Here is a 21205-nt window from a genome sequence, read left to right as displayed (position 1 = left end):
TCAGGCCATTGCTTCAAAGGGTGCAAGTCCTAAGCCTTGGCAGTTTTCACTTGGTGTTGGGCATGTGGGTGCACAGAAGTTCAAGAATTGAAGTTTGGGAACCTCTGCCTAGATTTCAGAGGATATATGGAAATGCCTGGATGTCTAGGCAGAAGTTTGTTGCAGGACCGGAACTCTGGAGAGCCTCTGTTAGGGTGGTGCAGAAGGGAAATGTGGGGTCGGGAGCCACCCTACAGAGTCTCTACTGGGGCACTGCCTTGTGGAGCTATGAGAAGAGGCCACCATCCTGCAGACTCCAGAATGGTAGATCCATTGACAGCTTGCATCGTGTGCCTGGAAAAGCCACAGACATTCAATGCCAGCCATGAAAGAAGCTGAGAGCAGGCTGTATCCTGCCAAGTCACAAGGGTAGAGTTGCCCAAGGCCATGGGAGCCCTTCTCTCACATCAGTGTGACCTAGATATGAGACATGGAGTCAGAGGAAATCATTTTGAAACTTTAAGGTTAATGACTGCCCTATTGGATTTGGGACTTGCATAAGGCCTGCAGCCCCGTTGTTCCGGCAAATTTCTCCCATTTGGAATGGGTGTATTTTCCCAATGCCTGTACCCCCATTGTACCTAGGAAGTAACTAACTTGCTTTTCAATTTTACAGGCTCATAGGCAGAAGGGATTTGCCTTGTCTCAGATGAGACTTTGGACTTGGACTTCTGTATTAATGCTAGAATGAGTTAAGACTTTGGGGAACTGTTGGGAAGGTATAATTAGTTTTGAAATGTGAGAACATGAGAATTATATGGTTTGTCTGTGTCCTCACCCAAATCTCATCTTGAATTGTAATTCCCATCATCCCCACATGTCCTAGGAAGGACTCACTGGGAGGTTATTGAATCATGGGAGTGGTTATCCTCATGCTGTTCTTGTGACAGTGAGTGAGTTCTCACGAGATCTGTTGGTTTTATAAGGGGCTTTTCCCCCTTTGCTCAGTACTTCTCCTCCCTGCCACCATATGAAGAAGGACATGTTTGCTTCCCCTTCTGCCATAATTGTGTTTCCTGGAGCCTCCACAGCCCTGCAGAACTGTGAGTCAATTAAACCTGTTTCCTTTATAAATTACTCAGTCTTGGGCAGTTCTTTATAGCAGCATGAGAACAGACTAATACAAAGGCAGAAGAAACTCACAAGTGCTTTGTCAAGCCCTTGCTTACTGTCTGTTGGCCAAAGGAAGTCACATGACTGAGTTCAAAGTTGGAGTGTGAGACACTGGATGCATAGAGGTCACTAACCGGGGCCTTTATAAGCTAACATAGAATACAATTATCAGGTTGTCTATTTTGTCCTATTAAATTGATCAGTAGATTCAAGTGTTGCCTTCTCAATATGCCTATCTTTCAGGTAATGATGATACACCAATTCTATCATTACTTCTGCATTTATTGGTCTACACTTAAATTCTTCTGTAAAGGAGCACTTACCCCCTATAAATTATTTGCTTATGCTAAAATACACGATGAACATGTATTTCCATGTATTTGTTATTTTCATAGTAGTGAATTGGTACCATAGCATTCCAAGGGAGCTAATGAGTTTTTTTTAAAAAAATTATCATTTTCGACTCATGGATTTTTAACCTACTTGAGGTATTTTGGTCCATTATAGTCATTATTCCTTTTCATACTTGATATGGTTTGGCTCTGTGTCCTCACCCATATCTCATCTTGAATCGTATTCCCATAATTCCCATGTGTTATGGGAGGGACCCAGTGGGAGATAACTGAATCATGGGGGTGGTTTCTCCCATACTGTTCTCATGGTAGTAAATAAGTCTCACAAGATCTGATGATTTGATAAGGGAAACATGTTTAGCTAGGTTCTCATTCTCTCTCTTGCCTGCTGCGATGTAAGATGTGCTTTTTGCCTTATGCCATGATTCTGAGGCCTCTCCAGCCACGTGGCACCATAAGTCCAATGAAATTTCTTTCTTTCGTAAATTGCCCAATCTTGGGTATGTCTTTATCAGTAATGCGAAAACAAACTAATACAATACTCAAGCTGCCCCATCTTGTCCTAGTGGCAGTACCTTCAATTGGGCTCCTGTGTCTTTTTGATGTGATCCCAGATAGCTTTCTTGCTTCCTTATATGGCTAGATCTTCCAAGCTCATCCTGCTGCAGAGGTGGATTCAGCTGTTTCTCCAGAGAGTCCTGGTTCCTTTTACTGGGGAATATTTAAAGACCACACAATATGGGTTCTAGGAGATAGGAGGGTTAAACAACAGATTCTGTGTGAACAACATTACAGTCTTGCAAATGTGGTAGACATGTAGGTGTAATTTGTTTGTTTTCTTTTGTAATATACTAACCTCCACTTCATTCTTCTGGGAACAGCATTTCATCTTTTGGGAAATTGGTTTTTTCTCACTTTAGTCATTTGTTTTTAGTCATCATACTCTTCCTCTCTAGGTCTAAGCACAGGCATGTCACCAAAGTCCTCTGCTAGAATCTTTTGAACTGGAATAGGAGAAAGAATTAAGTTACTAACAAAATTTTGAGAGGTGCTGGAGCTGTCCGTTAGCCGTAATGTCTACTGTGTGTAGGAAGCTGGTTTCATATCCCATATGGTTTGGCTCTGTGTCCCCACACAAATCTCATGTTGAATTGTAATTCTCAATGTTGGAGGAGGGACCTGGTGGGAGGTGATTGGATCATAGGGGCAGATTTCCCCCATGCTGTTCTCCTGATAGTGAGTTCTCACAAGATCTGATGGTTTAAAAGTGTGTGGCACTTCTCCTCTTGTGCACTTTCTCTCTTCTGCTACCATGTGAAGAAGGTTCTTGTTTCCCCCTTCACCTTCTACCGTGATTGTAAGTTTCCTAAGGCCTTGCAATCATGCTTCCTATACAGCCTGTGGAACTGAGTCAATTAAACCTCTTTTCATAAATTACCCAGTCTCTGGTAGTTCTTTATAGCTGTGTGAGAACAGACTAATGTAACATCCTTGGTGAATTCAGTGTCTATGGGGATATTTCATCTATTGTCTCCACCTCAGATATCTCTTTGTCAAACGTATTGGCTTGGACTTGTTGCCACTTTAGCCTCTCACTCCCATTACCATTATCTTAGAATGTTTCATTAACTGGAACTGCTCTGCTTCTGAAATTGTAACATTTGCAGCCACCTCACTGATCACAATCATTTCTTTCACCAGTGCTCTCACTTTGGCATTTATGATTCACAAATTTTATACCCTACTGAGATTGCTGGTCCCCTTATTTCTCAGGGTTTCTCCTATCTTCCCTTTCCAGTCTACCCTACAAAATGCATATCTTTACTCATGCTCATTGCTCCTGGGTTATTTTTCCAGAGCTTGCCTGCAGAACTGTTACTATGAAACAGTCCAACTCTCCCTTCTAGTCTTGGGTCCTTTTCGAGAAAAGTACACAATAGTATGTGCCTATTAAAAAGCCACTAAAAATTAATGGTCTGAGGCCTCAGCTGAGATCTACTGTGTTATCTGGCACTTTCCTCTCTGATATGGTTAGGTTTTGCGCTCCCATCCAAATCTCATCTTGAATCGTGAATCCCATAATCCCCAGTTGCAGAGGGATAGACCTGGTGGGAGGGGGCGCTGTTCCCCATGCTGTTCTCTTGATAGTGAGTTTTCACGAGATCTGATGGTTTTATAACTGTCTGATAGTTCCTCCTTCTCACGCTTGCTCTCTCTCATCTGCTGCCATGTTAAGATGTGCCTCAGGAGCTGGCCGCGGGGCCGCTGCTCTGCCATTGGTTGAGGCGCAGAGCGAAGTGAAGGGCTGCCCAGGTGAGGCCAGGCTGACGGAAAAAGATGGATACTACTATACAGAATATGCAGAATCTGTTTGAGCAGCTTGTGCGCGGGGCGGAGATTCTCAGTGAAGGAAACGAACTGCAATTTATCCAGCTGGTGAAGGACTTTGAGGATTTCTTTAAAAAGTGGGAGAGGACTGACTATGAGCTGGGGGAAATACAAGGATCTTTTGATAAAAGCAGAGACTGAGTGAAATGCTCTGGATGTTAAGCTGAAGCATGCATATAATCAGGTGGATGCAGACATCCAAACGGAGAGCTGAGGCTGACTGCCAAAAGCTGGAATGACAGATTCAGCTGATTCGAGAGATGTTCATGTGTGACATATCTGGCCAACTAAGCGGGGAGCAAAAATCAGCTTTGGCTTTTCTCAACAGAGGCCAACCATCCCGCAGCAATGCTGGGAACAAAAGACTATCAATCATCGATGAATCTGGTTCCATTTTATCAGATATCAGCTTTGACAAGACTGATGAATCACTGGATTGGGACTCTTCTTTGGTGAAGACTTTCAAGCTGAAGAAGAGAGAAAAGAGGCGCTCTAGTAGCCGACAGTTTGTTGATGGTCCCTCTGGACCTGTAAAGAAAACCCATTCCATTGGCTCCACAGTAGACCAGGGGGAATGAATCCATAGTTGCAAAAACTACCGTGACTGTTCCCAGAGATGGTGGGCCCATCAAAGCTGTGTCCACTATTGAGACTGTGCCATATTGGATCAGGAGCCAAAGGAAAACAGGTACTTTACAACCTTGGAACAGTGACCCCACCCTGAACAGCAGGCAGCTGGAGCCAAGAACTGAGACAATGTGGGCACGCCAGAGAGTAACAGAGGGATGTACCTGCATGACTTTGTCTCTAAGACGGTTATTAAACCTGAATTCTATGTTCCATGTGGAAAGCAGATAAAATTTGGGAAACTATCTCTGAAGTGTGGAGACTGTTGTGTGGTCTGTCATCCAGAATGTCGGGACCACTGTCCCCTTACCTGCATTCGTACTCTGATAGGAACACCTGTCAAGATTGGAGAGGGAATGCTGGCTTACTTTGACCTCTCCAATGATCCCCTCCATTGTTGTGCATTGTGTAAATGAGATTGAGCAGAGAGGTCTTACTGAGACAGGCCTGTATAGGATCTCGGGCGGTGACCGCACAGTAAAAGCTGAAAGAGAAATTCCTCAGAGTGAAAACCGTACCCCTCCTCAGCAAAGTGGATGATATCCACGCTATCTGCAGCCTTCTAAAAGACTTTCTTCGAAACTTCAAAGAACCTTTCGCCTAAACAAAGCTTTTATGGAAGCAGCAGAAATCACAGATGAAGACAATAGCATAGCTGCCATGTACCAGGCTGTTGGTGAACTGCTCCAGGTCAACAGGGACACACTGGCTTTCCTCACGATTCACTTGCAGAGAGTAGCTCAGAGTCCACACACTAAAATGAATGCTGCCAATCTGGCTAAAGTCCTTGCCCTATAATAGTGGCTCATGCTGTGCCCAATCCAGACCCAGTTACAATGTTACAGGACATCAAGTGTCAACTCAAGGTGGTCAAGCGCCTGCTTTCCTTGCCCCTGGAGTATTGGAGTCAGTTCACCATAGTGGAGCAAGAGAACATTGACCCCTTACATGTCATTGAAAACTCAAATGCCTTTTCAACATCACAGACACCAGATATTAAAGTGAGTTTACTGGCATCTGTGACCACTCCTGGACATCAGCTTCTCAAGACTCCTTCATGTAGTTCCCTGTCACAGAGAGTCAGTTCCACCCTCACAAAGAACACTCCCAGATTTGGAAGCAAAAGCAAGTTTGCCACCAACCTAAGACGACAAGGCAACTGCTTTACTTCTTCAATGTTCCAGTAAAGTCACATCTGCCTATTACTCCCAGCACTGACTGACTATAAGAAAGGACACCTGTACTCTCTGCTCTGCAGCCTCCTGTACTCATTACTACCTTTAGCATTCTCCAGGCTTTTATTCAAGTTTAATTTTGCATGAGGGTTTTACTAAAATTACATGTATCTCCCCTTCCTTCTCCTCGAGTCACATAATATCAGTACCTTGTTCCGGTCATTGTTGGGAGCTTTTAGATGAGAGATCTTTCCAAGGGTAGCAGGGTTAGTATGGAATTGATTGTGATTCTTTTGGGGGAAGGGGGGTTATTATCCCTTTGGCTTAAAGTCAAATGCTGCTCATGGAATGAATGATCTTTCTCTAGTTTCATTTATAACTGATTTCCATGAGACAATGACAAAAACCCTACCTATCTGATAAGATTGACTTGTCTCAGGGTGGGAAGTGGGAGGGTGGGGCAAAGAAAGGATTACACCAGAAGATTTAGGATGCCTCCTTCTAAGACCTGGAAATTCTCATTCCCCATTATGAACAGAGCTATAATATGGAGCTTTCATAAAAATGGGATGCATTGAGGACAGAACTAGTGATGGGAGTATGCGTAGTTTTAATCTGGATGATTAGGTCTTTAATAGTGTTGAGTGGCACAACCTTGTAAATGTGAAAGTACAACTTGTATTTATCTCTAATATGCCATTGGCTGAACTTTGGGTTAACTTGGGGTCAAAGTCAGTTTTTGTTTTAAAATTGAATTCATTCTGATGCTTGACCCCCATACTCCCAATCTTGTCCAGTGGAGCCCAACTTCTAAAGATCAATATGTGATCCTTTGGCATCTCTACTAACAATAAAGAATAGGCTATAAGGAAGATGGTAAATATTTTATGTGGTAAGAAAAGCCACAGTCATTTTTTCTTTGCACTTTGGATGCTGAAATTTTCCCATGGAACACAACCACATCTAGACAGATGTTAGGGTTTTCTTTTGTTAAAATTATTCTTAATTTCTGTAAAAATGATTTCCTTCTATAGAATGTTTAACTTTATATTGAGCCTTATCTGTAAAACACCTATTTAGAATAATATTTGGAAAAAAGTAAATGGCTTTTTCAACATGGAAAACAAAACAAAACAAAAAAGATGTGCCTCTTCCCCTCCCGCCATGATTGTTGTAAGTTTCCTGAGGCCTTCCCAACCCTGCAGAACTATGAATCAATTAAACGCCTTTTCTTTATAAATTATCCAGCATTGGGCAGTTCTTTACAGCCATGTGAAAACAGACTAATACATTCATACATTCTCGTCTCAGATGGCTATTCCAGACCTTCCCCTAGCTCCTCTCCTTACTACAGCAGACTCTAGTCTCTTGCCCTCAATCTCAGCTGATGACCTCATTTTAAACTTTCTGTTAACAATTACTCTGATTTGCTTTTAAGTGTCAGACACTGAGCAAGATGTTTTGAATGCATTATCGTATTTACACATCAAAATAGTGCTATGAGTTAGGGATAAATATCCCATTTCACCTAAGAGAGGTTAAACAACTGTCCCATGAGTGTCCAGTATACTTGTATAACAAACCACCCCAATTTATTGGCTTAAAATAATTAACTAGAGTAATTTCTTTTGAGTTCTGAGTCCATTGGCTGGTTCTGCTGCTCTGGACTGGACTCAGTCATGCATCTGCTGTCAGCTGGCAGGTCAGCTGGGATCTTGGGACAATCCTGCTTTGCTCCATGTGGTCTCTTATCTCCTCCCATGGGCTACACCAGGTCTATTTTCACATATTAACAAGAGTTCATGAAAGGAAGTAGAAACACACAAGTGTCCTTCAAGCCTCTGCTTGCTATCCCATGGGATGAAATAAGTCCCATGATTAAGCCCAGAGTCAGAATGGGAGTGAACTACAAAACTGTAGTGGGGAGGGAACTCATAGTTTGGACTATAAATGAAATTGATCTACCACACATAGCTAATCAGTTGTACAGATGAATTTCAAACCCAGATCTCTTAACACAGAGCCCATTTTCTTTCCTCTATACTCACAGCTGCTTCACCAGAAAAAAATCCAGAAATCATGAGGCAAGAATTCTAATGTTTTTCTTCCCCCTTCTCACAAAGTCTCTCTGAATCCATTTTTATCTCTTTTCTCTCATGTGAGGAAAAGTGTTGCCCCTTCTTTGTTCAATTTTAATTGCCCCACTAGGACTATGGATCCTACTTTTTCCTTCCTCCTCAAGAACTTTGCTTCCTTAAACACCCCCATCTATCCTTAACCTTCAGCCTCTCCTCTGCAGTGTCCCTTTTCTCTCATCATATAAATATCCTTGACTCTTCTTTTAATCACATGATTTCCTTTAGCTTTCCCTTTGTGTTTCTTCAACCTCCCCATTGCCACCTTTTTACCTTCTACTGGCATTCAGCAGTCCACAAACTAGTTTCTGGCTCCCTTGCCCCCATGAAAAGAGGCTCTTGCCCAAGTCACTCATGATCAAGTTATTTATTTTTTTGGTCTGAGGCATTTTTAGAGTTAGTATATTAAGGTCGGTGAAGATAAGCTGTGGAAACCAATTCCTAAATCTTAATGGGATTGCCAATAAAAGCTTAGTTTTCATTTAGGTCATGATCTCCTCATGTATTTGCTTGTTGGCATTCCCTGTGGTGACCTGGGTCCTTAGGCTCCTTTCATCTTGTGGCTCCACCATCTCTTATGGACTTAAGGCCCTCCACTGGAGCTCTGCATCTGGCAGCTGAGGAGCGAAGAGTGTGGAAGATTGTTTGAGTTGTTAGAAGGGGGCAGGGCCAGGGAGAAATTTATCACTTCTACCTTTATTCCATTGGCCATAACACAGCCTGCAAGGAAGGCTGGAACATGCATTGCAGCTGTCTTCCAGTTGGAAAATTAAACTGTTGAGTATACAGCAGTTCTTTACCAAAGTCTGCCATCGTTTCTTTCTGAAACTCTCTCCTGTGTCTTCCATGACACCATTTTCTCTTGGTTTGTCTTCAAATCCTGGCTGTTTATTTTCAGTCTCTCACAGATCCTCTTTTATTCATTTCCTTAAATGTTGGCATCCTGCTGCACTTTGTTCTTAAGTCATTTCTCTTCTCACTAAATATTCTTCCTGGAACATTCCATAAATAACCAGCAGATCTATTTCCATCTTTTTGTTCAGACCCCGATGTAAAACCTGCTGTTCTTCCTTTAAGTCTCCATTTTGGTAAGTGGGCATCTTCTCCGGTCACCAAACCAGAAAATGAAGTGATCCTACATTCTTCTTTATCCTCTGTAACTGAAGGTTTCAGTCTCAGCACTACTGACATTTTGGGCCAGATAATTATTTGTTGCGGGAGAGGTTCTGCACATTGTAGAATGTTTAGCAGCATCCTTGGCCTTTACCTGCTAGATACCAGTAGGGAACCCCTTCCCACGTTGTGACAATCCCCAAAAATATCCAGACATTGCCAAATGTCCCCTGGGGAGGGGGAGACTGTCTCCAGTTATCTCCAGTTAAGAACTGCCCTATAAAATCATCCAGTCCTACAGATTCAACCCTGTAGTTCAACATTTCTTTCTTCATTTAAATCTTTTTGCCATTCATTTCATCTTTTTTTTTTTTTTTTTTTTTGAGACAAAGTTTTACTCTGTCACCCAGGCTGGAGTGCGGTGGCACAATAACAGCTCACTGCAGCCTTGACCTCCTGGGCTAAAGTGATCCTCCGACCTCAGCCTCTCAAGAAGCTGGGACCACAGGAGCATGCCAACACACCCAAATAATGTTTTTGATTTTTTTTGTACAGATGGGGTCTCCCTATGTTGCCCAGGCTGGTCTCAAACTCCTGAGCTCAAGCAATCCTCCCACCTCGGCCTCCCAAAGTGCTAGAATTACAGGTATGAGCCACCTTGCCTGACCCATTTCATTAAATTTCACATAATTTCGCCTCTAGATGTTTCCAATTGCCTCCTCTCTGGCTGTGGCAAGCAAGTTTGCTGAACCAACAGTAATTCTTGACTCAAATATTCGTTGCTACCATGCACTAAAGAAAAATGGAATACTTGTTTTTCAGCCTCATTTCCATCTAAGGATAACCAGTTGACACGATGTAGCATGGAATATTAGGTTCATGAAGGGAAGCTAGTTGAACTTAAAGGTTAACAGCAAAGCTTTGGAATCATCCAGCTTGGATCATTGCATCCCAGCCTCATCACTCTGACAATTGTGCCACCTTAGGAAAGTTATTTAAATTCTATGTGCCCCATCAGTAAAACTGGGATAATAGTAGTACCAACCTTATAGTATTATTGTGAAGATAAATGAGTTAATATGTATAAAGTGTTTAATACAGGCATTCCTTGTTTTATTGTTTCATTCCACTTTGCTTCATTGTGCTTCACAGAAATTGCATATTTTACAAATTGAAGATTTGTGTCAACCCTGCAAGGCTATCACTGAGCAAGGCTATCAGTACAATTTTTCCAACAGCATGTGTTCACTTTGTGTCTCTGTGTCACATTTTGGTAATTCTTGCAATATTCTGAAAGTTTTCATTATTATTATATCTGTTATGGTGATCTGTGATCTTTGACATTATTATAATGTCAAATTGTTTGTAATTGTTTGGGGGCACCAAGAACTGTGCCCATATAAGACAGTAAACTTAATAAATGTTGTATGTGGTCTGACCACTCCACCAACTGGCTGTTGGTTGTTTTCCCACCTCTCTGCCTCTCCTCATGCTTTCCCATTCCCTGAGACACAACAAGATTCAGCCATTTAAAAAGCCTAGTTTGTAAATGTTCAGGTGAAAGGAAAAGTCACACAACTCTCACTTTAAATCAAAAGCTAAAAATGATTAAGCTTAGTGAGGAAGGCATGTCAAAAGTCAAGACAGGCCAAAAGTTAGGCCTCTTGCACCAAACAGCTAAGTTGTGAATGCAAAAGGAAAGTTATTGAAGGAAATTAAAAGTGCTACTCTAGGGAACCCACACATGATAAGGAAATAAAAGAGCCTTATTGCTGATATAGAGAAAGTTTAAGTGGTCTGGATAGAAGACCGAACCAACCACAGTATTTCCTTAAGCCAAAGCCTTAGCCAGAGAAAGGCCCCAACTTTCTTCAATTCTATGAAGGTTGTGGGAGGTGAGGAAGCTACAGAATAAAATGTGAAACTAACAGAAGTTGATTCATGCGGTTTAAGGAGAGAAGCCATCTTCATAACATAAGAGTGCAAAAGTGAAGTGCCAAGTGCTGATGGAGAAGCTGAAGCATGTGTTCCAGAAGATCTAGCTGAGATCATCGATGGAGGTGGCTACACTAAACAACAGGTTTTCAATGTAAATGAAACAGTCTTCTGTTAGAAGAAGATGCCAGGTAGGACTTTCATAGCCAGAGAGGAGAAGTCAGTGCCTGGCTTTGAAGCTTCAAAAGCCAGGCTGACTCTCTTGTTAGGGGGTAATGCAGCCGGTGACTTTAAGTTGAAGCCAATGGTCATTTACTCTCATGAAAATACTAGGGGGGGCGGAGCAAGATGGCCGAATAGGAACAGCTCCAGTCTCCAACTCCCAGCGGGAGCGACACAGAACACCGGTGATTTCTGCATTTTCAACTGAGGTACTGGGTTCATCTCACTGGGGAGTGCCGGACGATTGGTGCTGGTCAGCTGCTGCAGCCCAACCAGCGAGAGCTGAAGCAGGGCGAGGCATTGCCTCACCTGGGAAGCACAAGGGGGAAGGGAATCCCTTTTCCTAGCCAGGGGAACTGAGACACACAACACCTGGAAAATCGGGTAACTCCCACCCCAATACTGCGCTTTAAGCAAACAGGCACACCAGGAGATCATATCCCACACCTGGCCGGGAGGGTCCCACACCCACGGAGCCTCCCTCATTGCTAGCACAGCAGTCTGTGATCTACCGGCAAGGCAGTAGCGAGGCTGGGGGAGAGGCGCCCGCCATTGCTGAGGCTTAAGTAGGTAAACAAAGCTGCTGGGAAGCTCGAACTGGGTGGAGCTCACAGCAGCTCAAGGAAACCTGCCTGTCTCTGTAGACTCCACCTCTGGGGACAGGGCACAGTAAACAATAACAAACTCAGCCGAAACCTCTGCAGACGCAAACAACTCTGTCTGACAGCTTTGAAGAGAGCAGTGGATCTCCCAACACGGAGGTTGAGATCTGAGAAGGGACAGACTCCCTGCTCAAGTGGGTCCCTGACCCCTGAGTAGCCTAACTGGGAGACATCCCCCACTAGGGGCAGTCTGACACCCCACACCTCACAGGGTGGAGTACACCCCTGAGAGGAAGCTTCCAAAGCAAGAATCAGACAGGTACACTCGCTGTTCAGAAATATTCTATCTTCTGCAGCCTCTGCTTCTGATACCCAGGCAAACAGGGTCTGGAGTGGACCTCAAGCAATCTCCAACAGACCTACAGCTGAGGGTCCTGACTGTTAGAAGGAAAACTATCAAACAGGAAGGACACCTACACCAAAACCCCATCAGTACATCACCATCATCAAAGACCAGAGGCAGATAAAAACACAAAGATGGGGAAAAAGCAGGGCAGAAAAGCTGGAAATTCAAAAAATAAGAGCGCATCTCCCCCTGCAAAGGAGCGCAGCTCATCGCCAGCAACGGATCAAATCTGGACGGAGAATGACTTTGACGAGATGAGAGAAGAAGGCTTCAGTCCATCAAATTTCTCAGAGCTAAAGGAGGAATTACGTACCCAGCGCAAAGAAACTAAAAATCTTGAAAAAAAAGTGGAAGAATTGATGGCTAGAGTAATTAATGCAGAGAAGGTCATAAACGAAATAAAAGAGATGAAAACCATGACACGAGAAATACGTGACAAACGCACAAGCTTCAGTAACCGACTCGATCAACTGGAAGAAAGAGTATCAGCGATTGAGGATCAAATGAATGAAATGAAGCGAGAAGAGAAACCAAAAGAAAAAAGAAGAAAAAGAAATGAACAAAGCCTGCAAGAAGTATGGGATTATGTAAAAAGACCAAATCTACGTCTGATTGGGGTGCCTGAAAGTGAGGGGGAAAATGGAACCAAGTTGGAAAACACTCTTCAGGATATCATCCAGGAGAACTTCCCCAACCTAGTAGGGCAGGCCAACATTCAAATCCAGGAAATACAGAGAACGCCACAAAGATACTCCTCGAGAAGAGCAACTCCAAGACACATAATTGCCAGATTCACCAAAGTTGAAATGATGGAAAAAATCTTAAGGGCAGCCAGAGAGAAAGGTCGGGTTACCCACAAAGGGAAGCCCATCAGACTAACAGCAGATCTCTCAGCAGAAAGTCTCCAAGCCAGAAGACAGTGGGGGCCAATATTCAACATTCTTAAAGAAAAGAATTTTAAACCCAGAATTTCATATCCAGCCAAACTAAGTTTCATAAGTGAAGGAGAAATAAAATCCTTTACAGATAAGCAAATGCTTAGAGATTTTGTCACCACTAGGCCTGCCTTACAAGAGACCCTGAAGGAAGCACTGAACATGGAAAGGAACAACCGGTACCAGCCATTGCAAAAACATGCCAAAATGTAAAGACCATCGAGGCTAGGAAGAAACTGCATCAACTAACGAGCAAAATAACCAGTTAATATCATAATGGCAGGATCAAGTTCACACATAACAATCTTAACCTTAAATGTAAATGGACTAAATGCTCCAATTAAAAGACACAGACTGGCAAACTGGATAAAGAGTCAAGACCCATCAGTCTGCTGTATTCAGGAGACCCATCTCACACGAAGAGACATACATAGGCTCAAAATAAAGGGATGGAGGAAGATTTACCAAGCCAATGGAGAACAAAAAAAAGCGGGGGTTGCAATACTAGTCTCTGATAAAACAGACTTTAAACCATCAAAGATCAAAAGAGACAAAGAAGGCCATTACATAATGGTAAAGGGATCAATTCAACAGGAAGAGCTAACTATCCTAAATATATATGCACCCAATACAGGAGCACCCAGATTCATAAAGCAAGTCCTTAGAGACTTACAAAGAGACTTAGACTCCCATACAATAATAATGGGAGACTTCAACACTCCACTGTCAACATTAGACAGATCAACGAGACAGAAAGTTAACAAGGATATCCAGGAATTGAACTCATCTCTGCAGCAAGCAGACCTAATAGACATCTATAGAACTCTCCACCCCAAATCAACAGAATATACATTCTTCTCAGCACCACATCGTACTTACTCCAAAATCGACCACGTAATTGGAAGTAAAGTACTCCTCAGCAAATGTACAAGAACAGAAATTATAACAAACTGTCTCTCAGACCACAGTGCAATCAAACTAGAACTCAGGACTAAGAAACTCAATCAAAACCGCTCAACTACATGGAAACTGAACAACCTGCTCCTGAATGACTACTGGGTACATAACGAAATGAAGGCAGAAATAAAGATGTTCTTTGAAACCAATGAGAACAAAGATACAACATACCAGAATCTCTGGGACACATTTAAAGCAGTGTGTAGAGGGAAATTTATAGCACTAAATGCCCACAAGAGAAAGCAGGAAAGATCTAAAATTGACACTCTAACATCGCAATGAAAAGAACTAGAGAAGCAAGAGCAAACACATTCGAAAGCTAGCAGAAGGCAAGAAATAACTAAGATCAGAGCAGAACTGAAGGAGATAGAGACACAAAAAACTCTCCAAAAAATCAATGAATCCAGGAGTTGGTTTTTTGAAAAGATCAACAAAATTGACAGACCACTAGCAAGACTAATAAAGAAGAAAAGAGAGAAGAATCAAATCGACGCAATTAAAAATGATAAAGGGGATATCACCACCGAACCCACAGAAATACAAACTACCATCAGAGAATACTATAAACACCTCTACGCAAATAAACTGGAAAATCTAGAAGAAATGGATAATTTCCTGGACACTTACACTCTCCCAAGACTAAACCAGGAAGAAGTTGAATCCCTGAATAGACCAATAGAAGGCTCTGAAATTGAGGCAATAATTAATAGCCTACCAACCAAAAAAAGTCCAGGACCAGATGGATTCACAGCTGAATTCTACCAGAGGTACAAGGAGGAGTTGGTACCATTCCTTCTGAAACTATTCCAATCAATAGAAAAAGAGGGAATCCTTCCTAACTCATTTTATGAGGCCAACATCATCCTGATACCAAAGCCTGGTAGAGACACAACAAAAAAAGATAATTTTAGACCAATATCCCTGATGAACATCGATGCAAAAATCCTCAATAAAATACTGGCAAACCGGATTCAGCAACACATCAAAAAGCGTATCCACCATGATCAAGTGGGCTTCATCCCTGGGATGCAAGGCTGGTTCAACATTCGCAAATCAATAAACATAATCCAGCATATAAACAGAACCAAAGACAAGAAACACATGATTATCTCAATAGATGCAGAAAAGGCTTTTGACAAAATTCAACAGCCCTTCATGCTAAAAACGCTCAATAAATTCGGTATTGATGGAACGTATCTCAAAATAATAAGAGCTATTTATGACAAACCCACAGCCAATATCATACGGAATGGGCAAAAACTGGAAAAATTCCCTTTGAAAACTGGCACAAGACAGGGATGCCCTCTCTCACCACTCCTATTCAACATAGTGTTGGAAGTTCTGGCTAGGGCAATTAGGCAAGAGAAAGAAATCAAGGGTATTCAGTTAGGAAAAGAAGAAGTCAAATTGTCCCTGTTTGCAGATGACATGATTGTATATTTAGAAAACCCTATTGTCTCAGCCCAAAATCTCCTTAAGCTGATAAGCAACTTCAGCAAAGTCTCATGATACAAAATTAATGTGCAAAAATCACAAGCATTCTTATACACCAGTAACAGACAAACAGAGAGCCAAATCAGGAATGAACTTCCATTCACAATTGCTTCAAAGAGAATAAAATACCTAGGAATCCAACTTACAAGGGATGTAAAGGACCTCTTCAAGGAGAACTACAAACCACTGCTCAGTGAAATAAAAGAGGACACAAACAAATGGAAGAACATACCATGCTCATGGATAGGAAGAGTCAATATTGTGAAAATGGCCATACTGCCCAAGGTAATTTATAGATTCAATGCCATCCCCATCAAGCTACCAATGAGTTTCTTCACAGAATTGGAAAGAACTGCTTTAAAGTTCATATGGAACCAAAAAAGAGCCCACATCTCCAAGACAATCCTAAGTCAAAAGAACAAAGCTGGAGGCATCACGCTACCTGACTTCAAACTATACTACAAGGCTACAGTAACCAAAACAGCATGGTACTGGTACCAAAACAGAGATATAGACCAATGGAACAGAACAGAGTCCTCAGAAATAATACCACACATCTACAGCCATCTGATCTTTGACAAACCTGAGAGAAACAAGAAATGGGGAAAGGATTCCCTATTTAATAAATGGTGCTGGGAAAATTGGCTAGCCATAAGTAGAAAGCTGAAACTGGATCCTTTCCTTACTCCTTATACGAAAATTAATTCAAGATGGATTAGAGACTTAAATGTTAGACCTAATACCATAAAAATCCTAGAGGAAAACCTAGGTAGTACCATTCAGGACATAGGCATGGGCAAAGACTTCATGTCTAAAACACCAAAAGCAACGGCAGCAAAAGCCAAAATTGACAAATGGGATCTCATTAAACTAAAGAGCTTCTGCACAGCAAAAGAAACTACCATCAGAGTGAACAGGCAACCTACAGAATGGGAGAAAATTTTTGCAATCTACTCGTCTGACAAAGGGCTAATATCCAGAACCTACAAAGAACTCAAACAAATTTACAAGAAAAAAACAAACAACCCCATCAAAAAGTGGGCAAAGGATATGAACAGACATTTCTCAAAAGAAGACATTCATACAGCCAACAGACACATGAAAAAATGCTCATCATCACTGGCCATCAGAGAAATGCAAATCAAAACCACAATGAGATACCATCTCACACCAGTTAGAATGGCAATCATTAAAAAGTCAGGAAACAACAGGTGCTGGAGAGGATGTGGAGAAATAGGAACGCTTTTACACTGTTGGTGGGATTGTAAACTAGTTCAACCATTATGGAAAACAGTATGGCGATTCCTCAAGGATCTAGAACTAGATGTACCATATGACCCAGCCATCCCATTACTGGGTATATACCCAAAGGATTATAAATCATGCTGCTATAAAGACACATGCACACGTGTGTTTATTGCAGCACTATTTACAATAGCAAAGACTTGGAATCAACCCAAATGTCCATCAGTGACAGACTGGATTAAGAAAATGTGGCACATATACACCATGGAATACTATGCAGCCATAAAAAAGGATGAGTTTGTGTCCTTTGTAGGGACATGGATGCAGCTGGAAACCATCATTCTTAGCAAACTATCACAAGAACAGAAAACCAAACACCGCATGTTCTCACTCATAGGTGGGAACTGAACAATGAGATCACTTAGACTCAGGAAGGGGAACATCACACACTGGGGCCTATCATGGGGAGGGGGGAGCGGGGAGGGATTGCATTGGGAGTTATACCTCATGTAAATGACGAGTTGATGGGTGCAGCACACCAACATGGCACAAGTATACATATGTAACAAACCTGCACGTTAAGAACATGTACCCTACAACTTAAAGTATAATAATAATAAATAAATTTTAAAAAATAAATAAATAAATAAAAAGAAGAAAGTTTAAAAAAAAAAAAAAGAAAGAAAGAAAATCCTAGGGCCTTTCAGATTTCTTTCAAAATATTATTGCTCATTGACAATGCACCTCGTCATCGAAGAGCTCTCATGGAGCTATACAAGGAGATTAATGTTGTTTCCATGCTGCTAACACAATATCCCTTCTGCAGCCCATGGATCAAGGAGTCATTTCAACTTTTAAGTCTTATTCTTTAAAAAAAATTTGTAAGGCTATAGCTGCCATAAAGGTGATTTCTCTGATGGATCAGGGAAAAGTAAATTGAAACATGCTGGAAAGGATTCACCATTCTAGATTCCATTAAGAACATTCATGATTCACGGGAAGAGGTCAAAATAACATTAACAGGAGTTCAGCAGAAGTTAATTCCAACCTTCATGCATTACTTTGAGGGGTTCAACACATTAGTGGAGGAAGTAACTGCAAATGTGCTACAAGTAGCAAGAGAACTAGAATTTATAAATGGAACCCGAAGACATGACTGAATTGCCCCAATCTCATGATCAAACTTGAACAGATGGGGAGTTGCTTCTCAGTGATATGCAAACTGGGTTCTTGAGATGGAACCTACTCTTGGTGAAGATACTGTGAACATTTTTGAAATGGCCACAAAGGATTTAGAACACTGCATAAACTCATTTGGTAAAGTAGTGGCAAGGTTTAAAAGGATTGACTCCAATTTTGAAATAAGTTCTACAATGGGTAAAATGCTATGGTATCAACCAGCATTTCATGCTACAAACAAATCTTTCCTGAAAGAAAGAGTCCATTGGTGTGGCAAATTTCATTGTTGTCTTATGTTAAGAAATTGCCACAGCTACCTCAATCCTTAGCCACCCTGGTCAGTCAGCAACCATCAACATCGATGCAAGACCTTCTACCAGCACAAAGATTATAACTCGCTAAAGGATCAAAGGAATATTAGCACTTTTTAGCAATAAAGTATTTTTAAATTAAGGTACGTACTTTTTAAAAGACATAATGATATTGCACACTTAATAGAGTGTAAACATAACTTTTATATGCTCTGGAAAACAAAAAAAATTGTGTGACTTGGTTTTTTTTGATATTCACTTTATGGTGGTGGTCTAGAACTGAATTCACAATATCTCTGAGGTATGCCTGTACTGTGCCTGGCTGCATGGTCACTATTATATAGTGATGACAATAAGCATGTAATCACTCCTTTCCCTGCTCAATCTCAAATTTTACCACTTCACATCCTATCACCAACCGCTATTCACCTTTACTATTCAGTTCAGGGCCCAGCGCAGCAGCTCATGCCTGTAATCCGAGCACTTGGGGAGACCCAGGTGGGAGGATTACTTGACCGAGGCCAGGAGTTCCAGGAGTTCGAGAATTGTGTCTGCACTCCAGCCTGGGTGACAAAGTCAGATTCTGTCTTTAAAAAAAAAAAAAAAACTGAACAACAACAACAACAAGCAAACTCAGTTCAGTGAGACTGCCTTTATTTCTGGGTTTTTTTTTTTTTTTTTTAGTTTCCATAGGTTATTGGGTAACAGGTGGTGTTTGGTTACATAAGTTCTTTAGTGGTGATTTGTGAGAGTTTGGTGCACCCATCACCCGAACAGTATACATGGCACCCAATTTGTAGTCTTTTATCCCTCACTCCCCACTCAAGACTTTCCCCTGAGTCCCCAAAGTCCATTGTGTCATTTGTATGCCTTTGCATCCTCATAACTTAGCTTCCATATATGAGTGAGAACATACAATGTTTGGTTTTCCATTCCTGAGTTACTTCACTTAGAATAGTCTCCAATCTCATCCAGGTCACTGCAAATGTCATTCATTCACTCCTTTTTATGGCTGAGTAGTATTCCATCATATATATATATGATGGAATATATATGGAATATGTGTGTGTGTGTGTGTGTGTGTATACATACATATATATATATATATATATATATATATATAAAACACACAGTTTCTTTATCCACTCATTGATTGATAAGTATTTAGGTTGGTTCCACATTTTTGCAATTGCAAATTGTGCTGCTATGAACATGAATGTTCGTATAATGACTGGTTTTCCTCTGGGTAGATACCCAGTAGTGAGACTGCTGGATCAAATGGTAGTTCTACTTTTAGTTCTGTAAGGAATGTCCACACTGTTTTCCATAGTGGCTGTACTAGTTTACATTCCCACTAGCAGTGTAGAAGTGTTCCCTGTTCACCACATCTGTGCCAACATCTATTATTTTTATTTTTTATTTTTCGATTATGGCCGTTTTTGCAGGAGTAAGGTGGGATCACATCGTGGTTTTGATTTGCATTTCCCTGATCATTAGTGATGTTGTACACTTTTTGATATGTTTGTTGGCCATTTGTATATCTTCTTTTGAGAATTTTCTATTTATGTCGTTAGCCCACTTTTTGATGAGATTTTTTTTTCTTGCTAATTTGTTTGAGCTCATTGTATATTCTGGATATTAGACCTTTGTCAGATGTAGTTTGTGAAGATTTTTCTCCCACTCTGTGGATTGTCTGTTTACTCTGCTGACTGTGCCTTCGCTGTGCAAAAGCTCTTTAGTTTAATTAAGTCCCAGCTATTTATCTTTGTTTTTGTTGCATTTGCTTTTGGCTTCTTAGTCATAAAATCCTTGCCTAAGGCAATGTCTCGAAGGGGTTTTCCAATGTTATCTTTTAGAATTTTTATAGTTTCAGGTTTTAGATTTAAGTCCTTGATCAATCTTGAGGTGATTTTTATATAAGGTGAGAGATGAGAATTGAGTTTCATTCTCCTACATGTGGCTAGCCAATTATCTCAGCACCATTTGTTGAATAGGGTGTCCTATCCCCACTTTATGTTTTTGTTTGCTTTGTCAAAGATCAGTTGGCTGTAAGTATTTGGGTTCTCTATTCTGTTCCATTGGTCTACGTGCCTATTTTTATACCAGTACCATGCTGTTTTGGTGACTGTGGCCTTATAGAGTTCGAAGTCAGGTAATGTGATGCCTCCAGATTTGTTCATTTTGCGTAGTCTTGCTTTGGCTATGTGGGCTCTTTTTTAGTTCCATATGAATTTTAGGATTGTTTTTTCCAATTTTGTGAAGAATGATGGTGGTATTTTGGTGGGAATTGTATTGAATTTGTAGATTGCTTTTGGCAGTATAATCATTTTCACAATATTGATTCTACCCATCCATGAGCATGAGATGTGTTTCCATTTATTTGTGTTGTCTATGATTTTTTTCCAGCAGCGTTTTGTACTTTTCCTTGTAGAGGTCTTTCACCTCACTGGTTAGATACATTCCTAAGTATTTTATTTTATTTTTTTGCAGCTATTGTAGAAGGGGTTGAATTCTTGATTTGATTCTCAGCTTGGTCGCTGTTGATGTATAGAAGAGCTACTGATTTGTGTATATTAATTTTGTATCTGGAATCTTTGCTGAATTTTTTTTATTATCAGTTCTGAGAGCTTTCTGGAGGAGTCTTTAGGGATTTTTAGGGAAACAATCATATCATCAGCACACAGCGACAGGTTGACTTCCTCTTTGCTGAGTTGGATGCCATTTATTTATTTCTGTTGTCTGATTGCTCTGGCTAGGACTCCCAGTACTACGTTGAAGAGAAATGGGGAGAATGTGCATCCTTAAGTTGTTCCAGTTCTCAGAAGGAATGCTTTCAACTTTTCCCCATTCAGTATTATGTTGGCTGTGGGTTTGTCAGAGATGGATGGCTTTTGTTACGTTGAGGTATGTTCCCTGTATGCCGATTTTGCTGAGAATTTTAATCATAAAGGAATGTTGGATGTTTTTGAATGCTTT

General features: G+C 41.1%; 1 protein-coding gene and 1 pseudogene across 1 annotated transcript in view; both read left to right on the top strand.

Moving 5' to 3' along the window:
- Positions 1 to 21205, top strand: part of DBX2 (developing brain homeobox 2) — a 73074-nt gene that overhangs the window by 7404 nt on the left and 44465 nt on the right. Inside the window, exon 2 of the mRNA XM_074006662.1 lies at positions 9499 to 9589. Within this exon, the coding sequence (XP_073862763.1) occupies positions 9499 to 9589 (91 nt within the window). The remainder of the gene's footprint in view (positions 1 to 9498; positions 9590 to 21205) is intronic.
- Positions 3756 to 5812, top strand: LOC123567492 (rac GTPase-activating protein 1 pseudogene; annotated as a pseudogene).

The sequence above is a fragment of the Macaca fascicularis genome, chromosome 11 (genome assembly GCF_037993035.2).
Source record: "Macaca fascicularis isolate 582-1 chromosome 11, T2T-MFA8v1.1".
Taxonomy (NCBI): Eukaryota; Metazoa; Chordata; class Mammalia; order Primates; family Cercopithecidae; genus Macaca; species Macaca fascicularis.
This window is presented reverse-complemented; position numbering and strand designations above follow the sequence as displayed.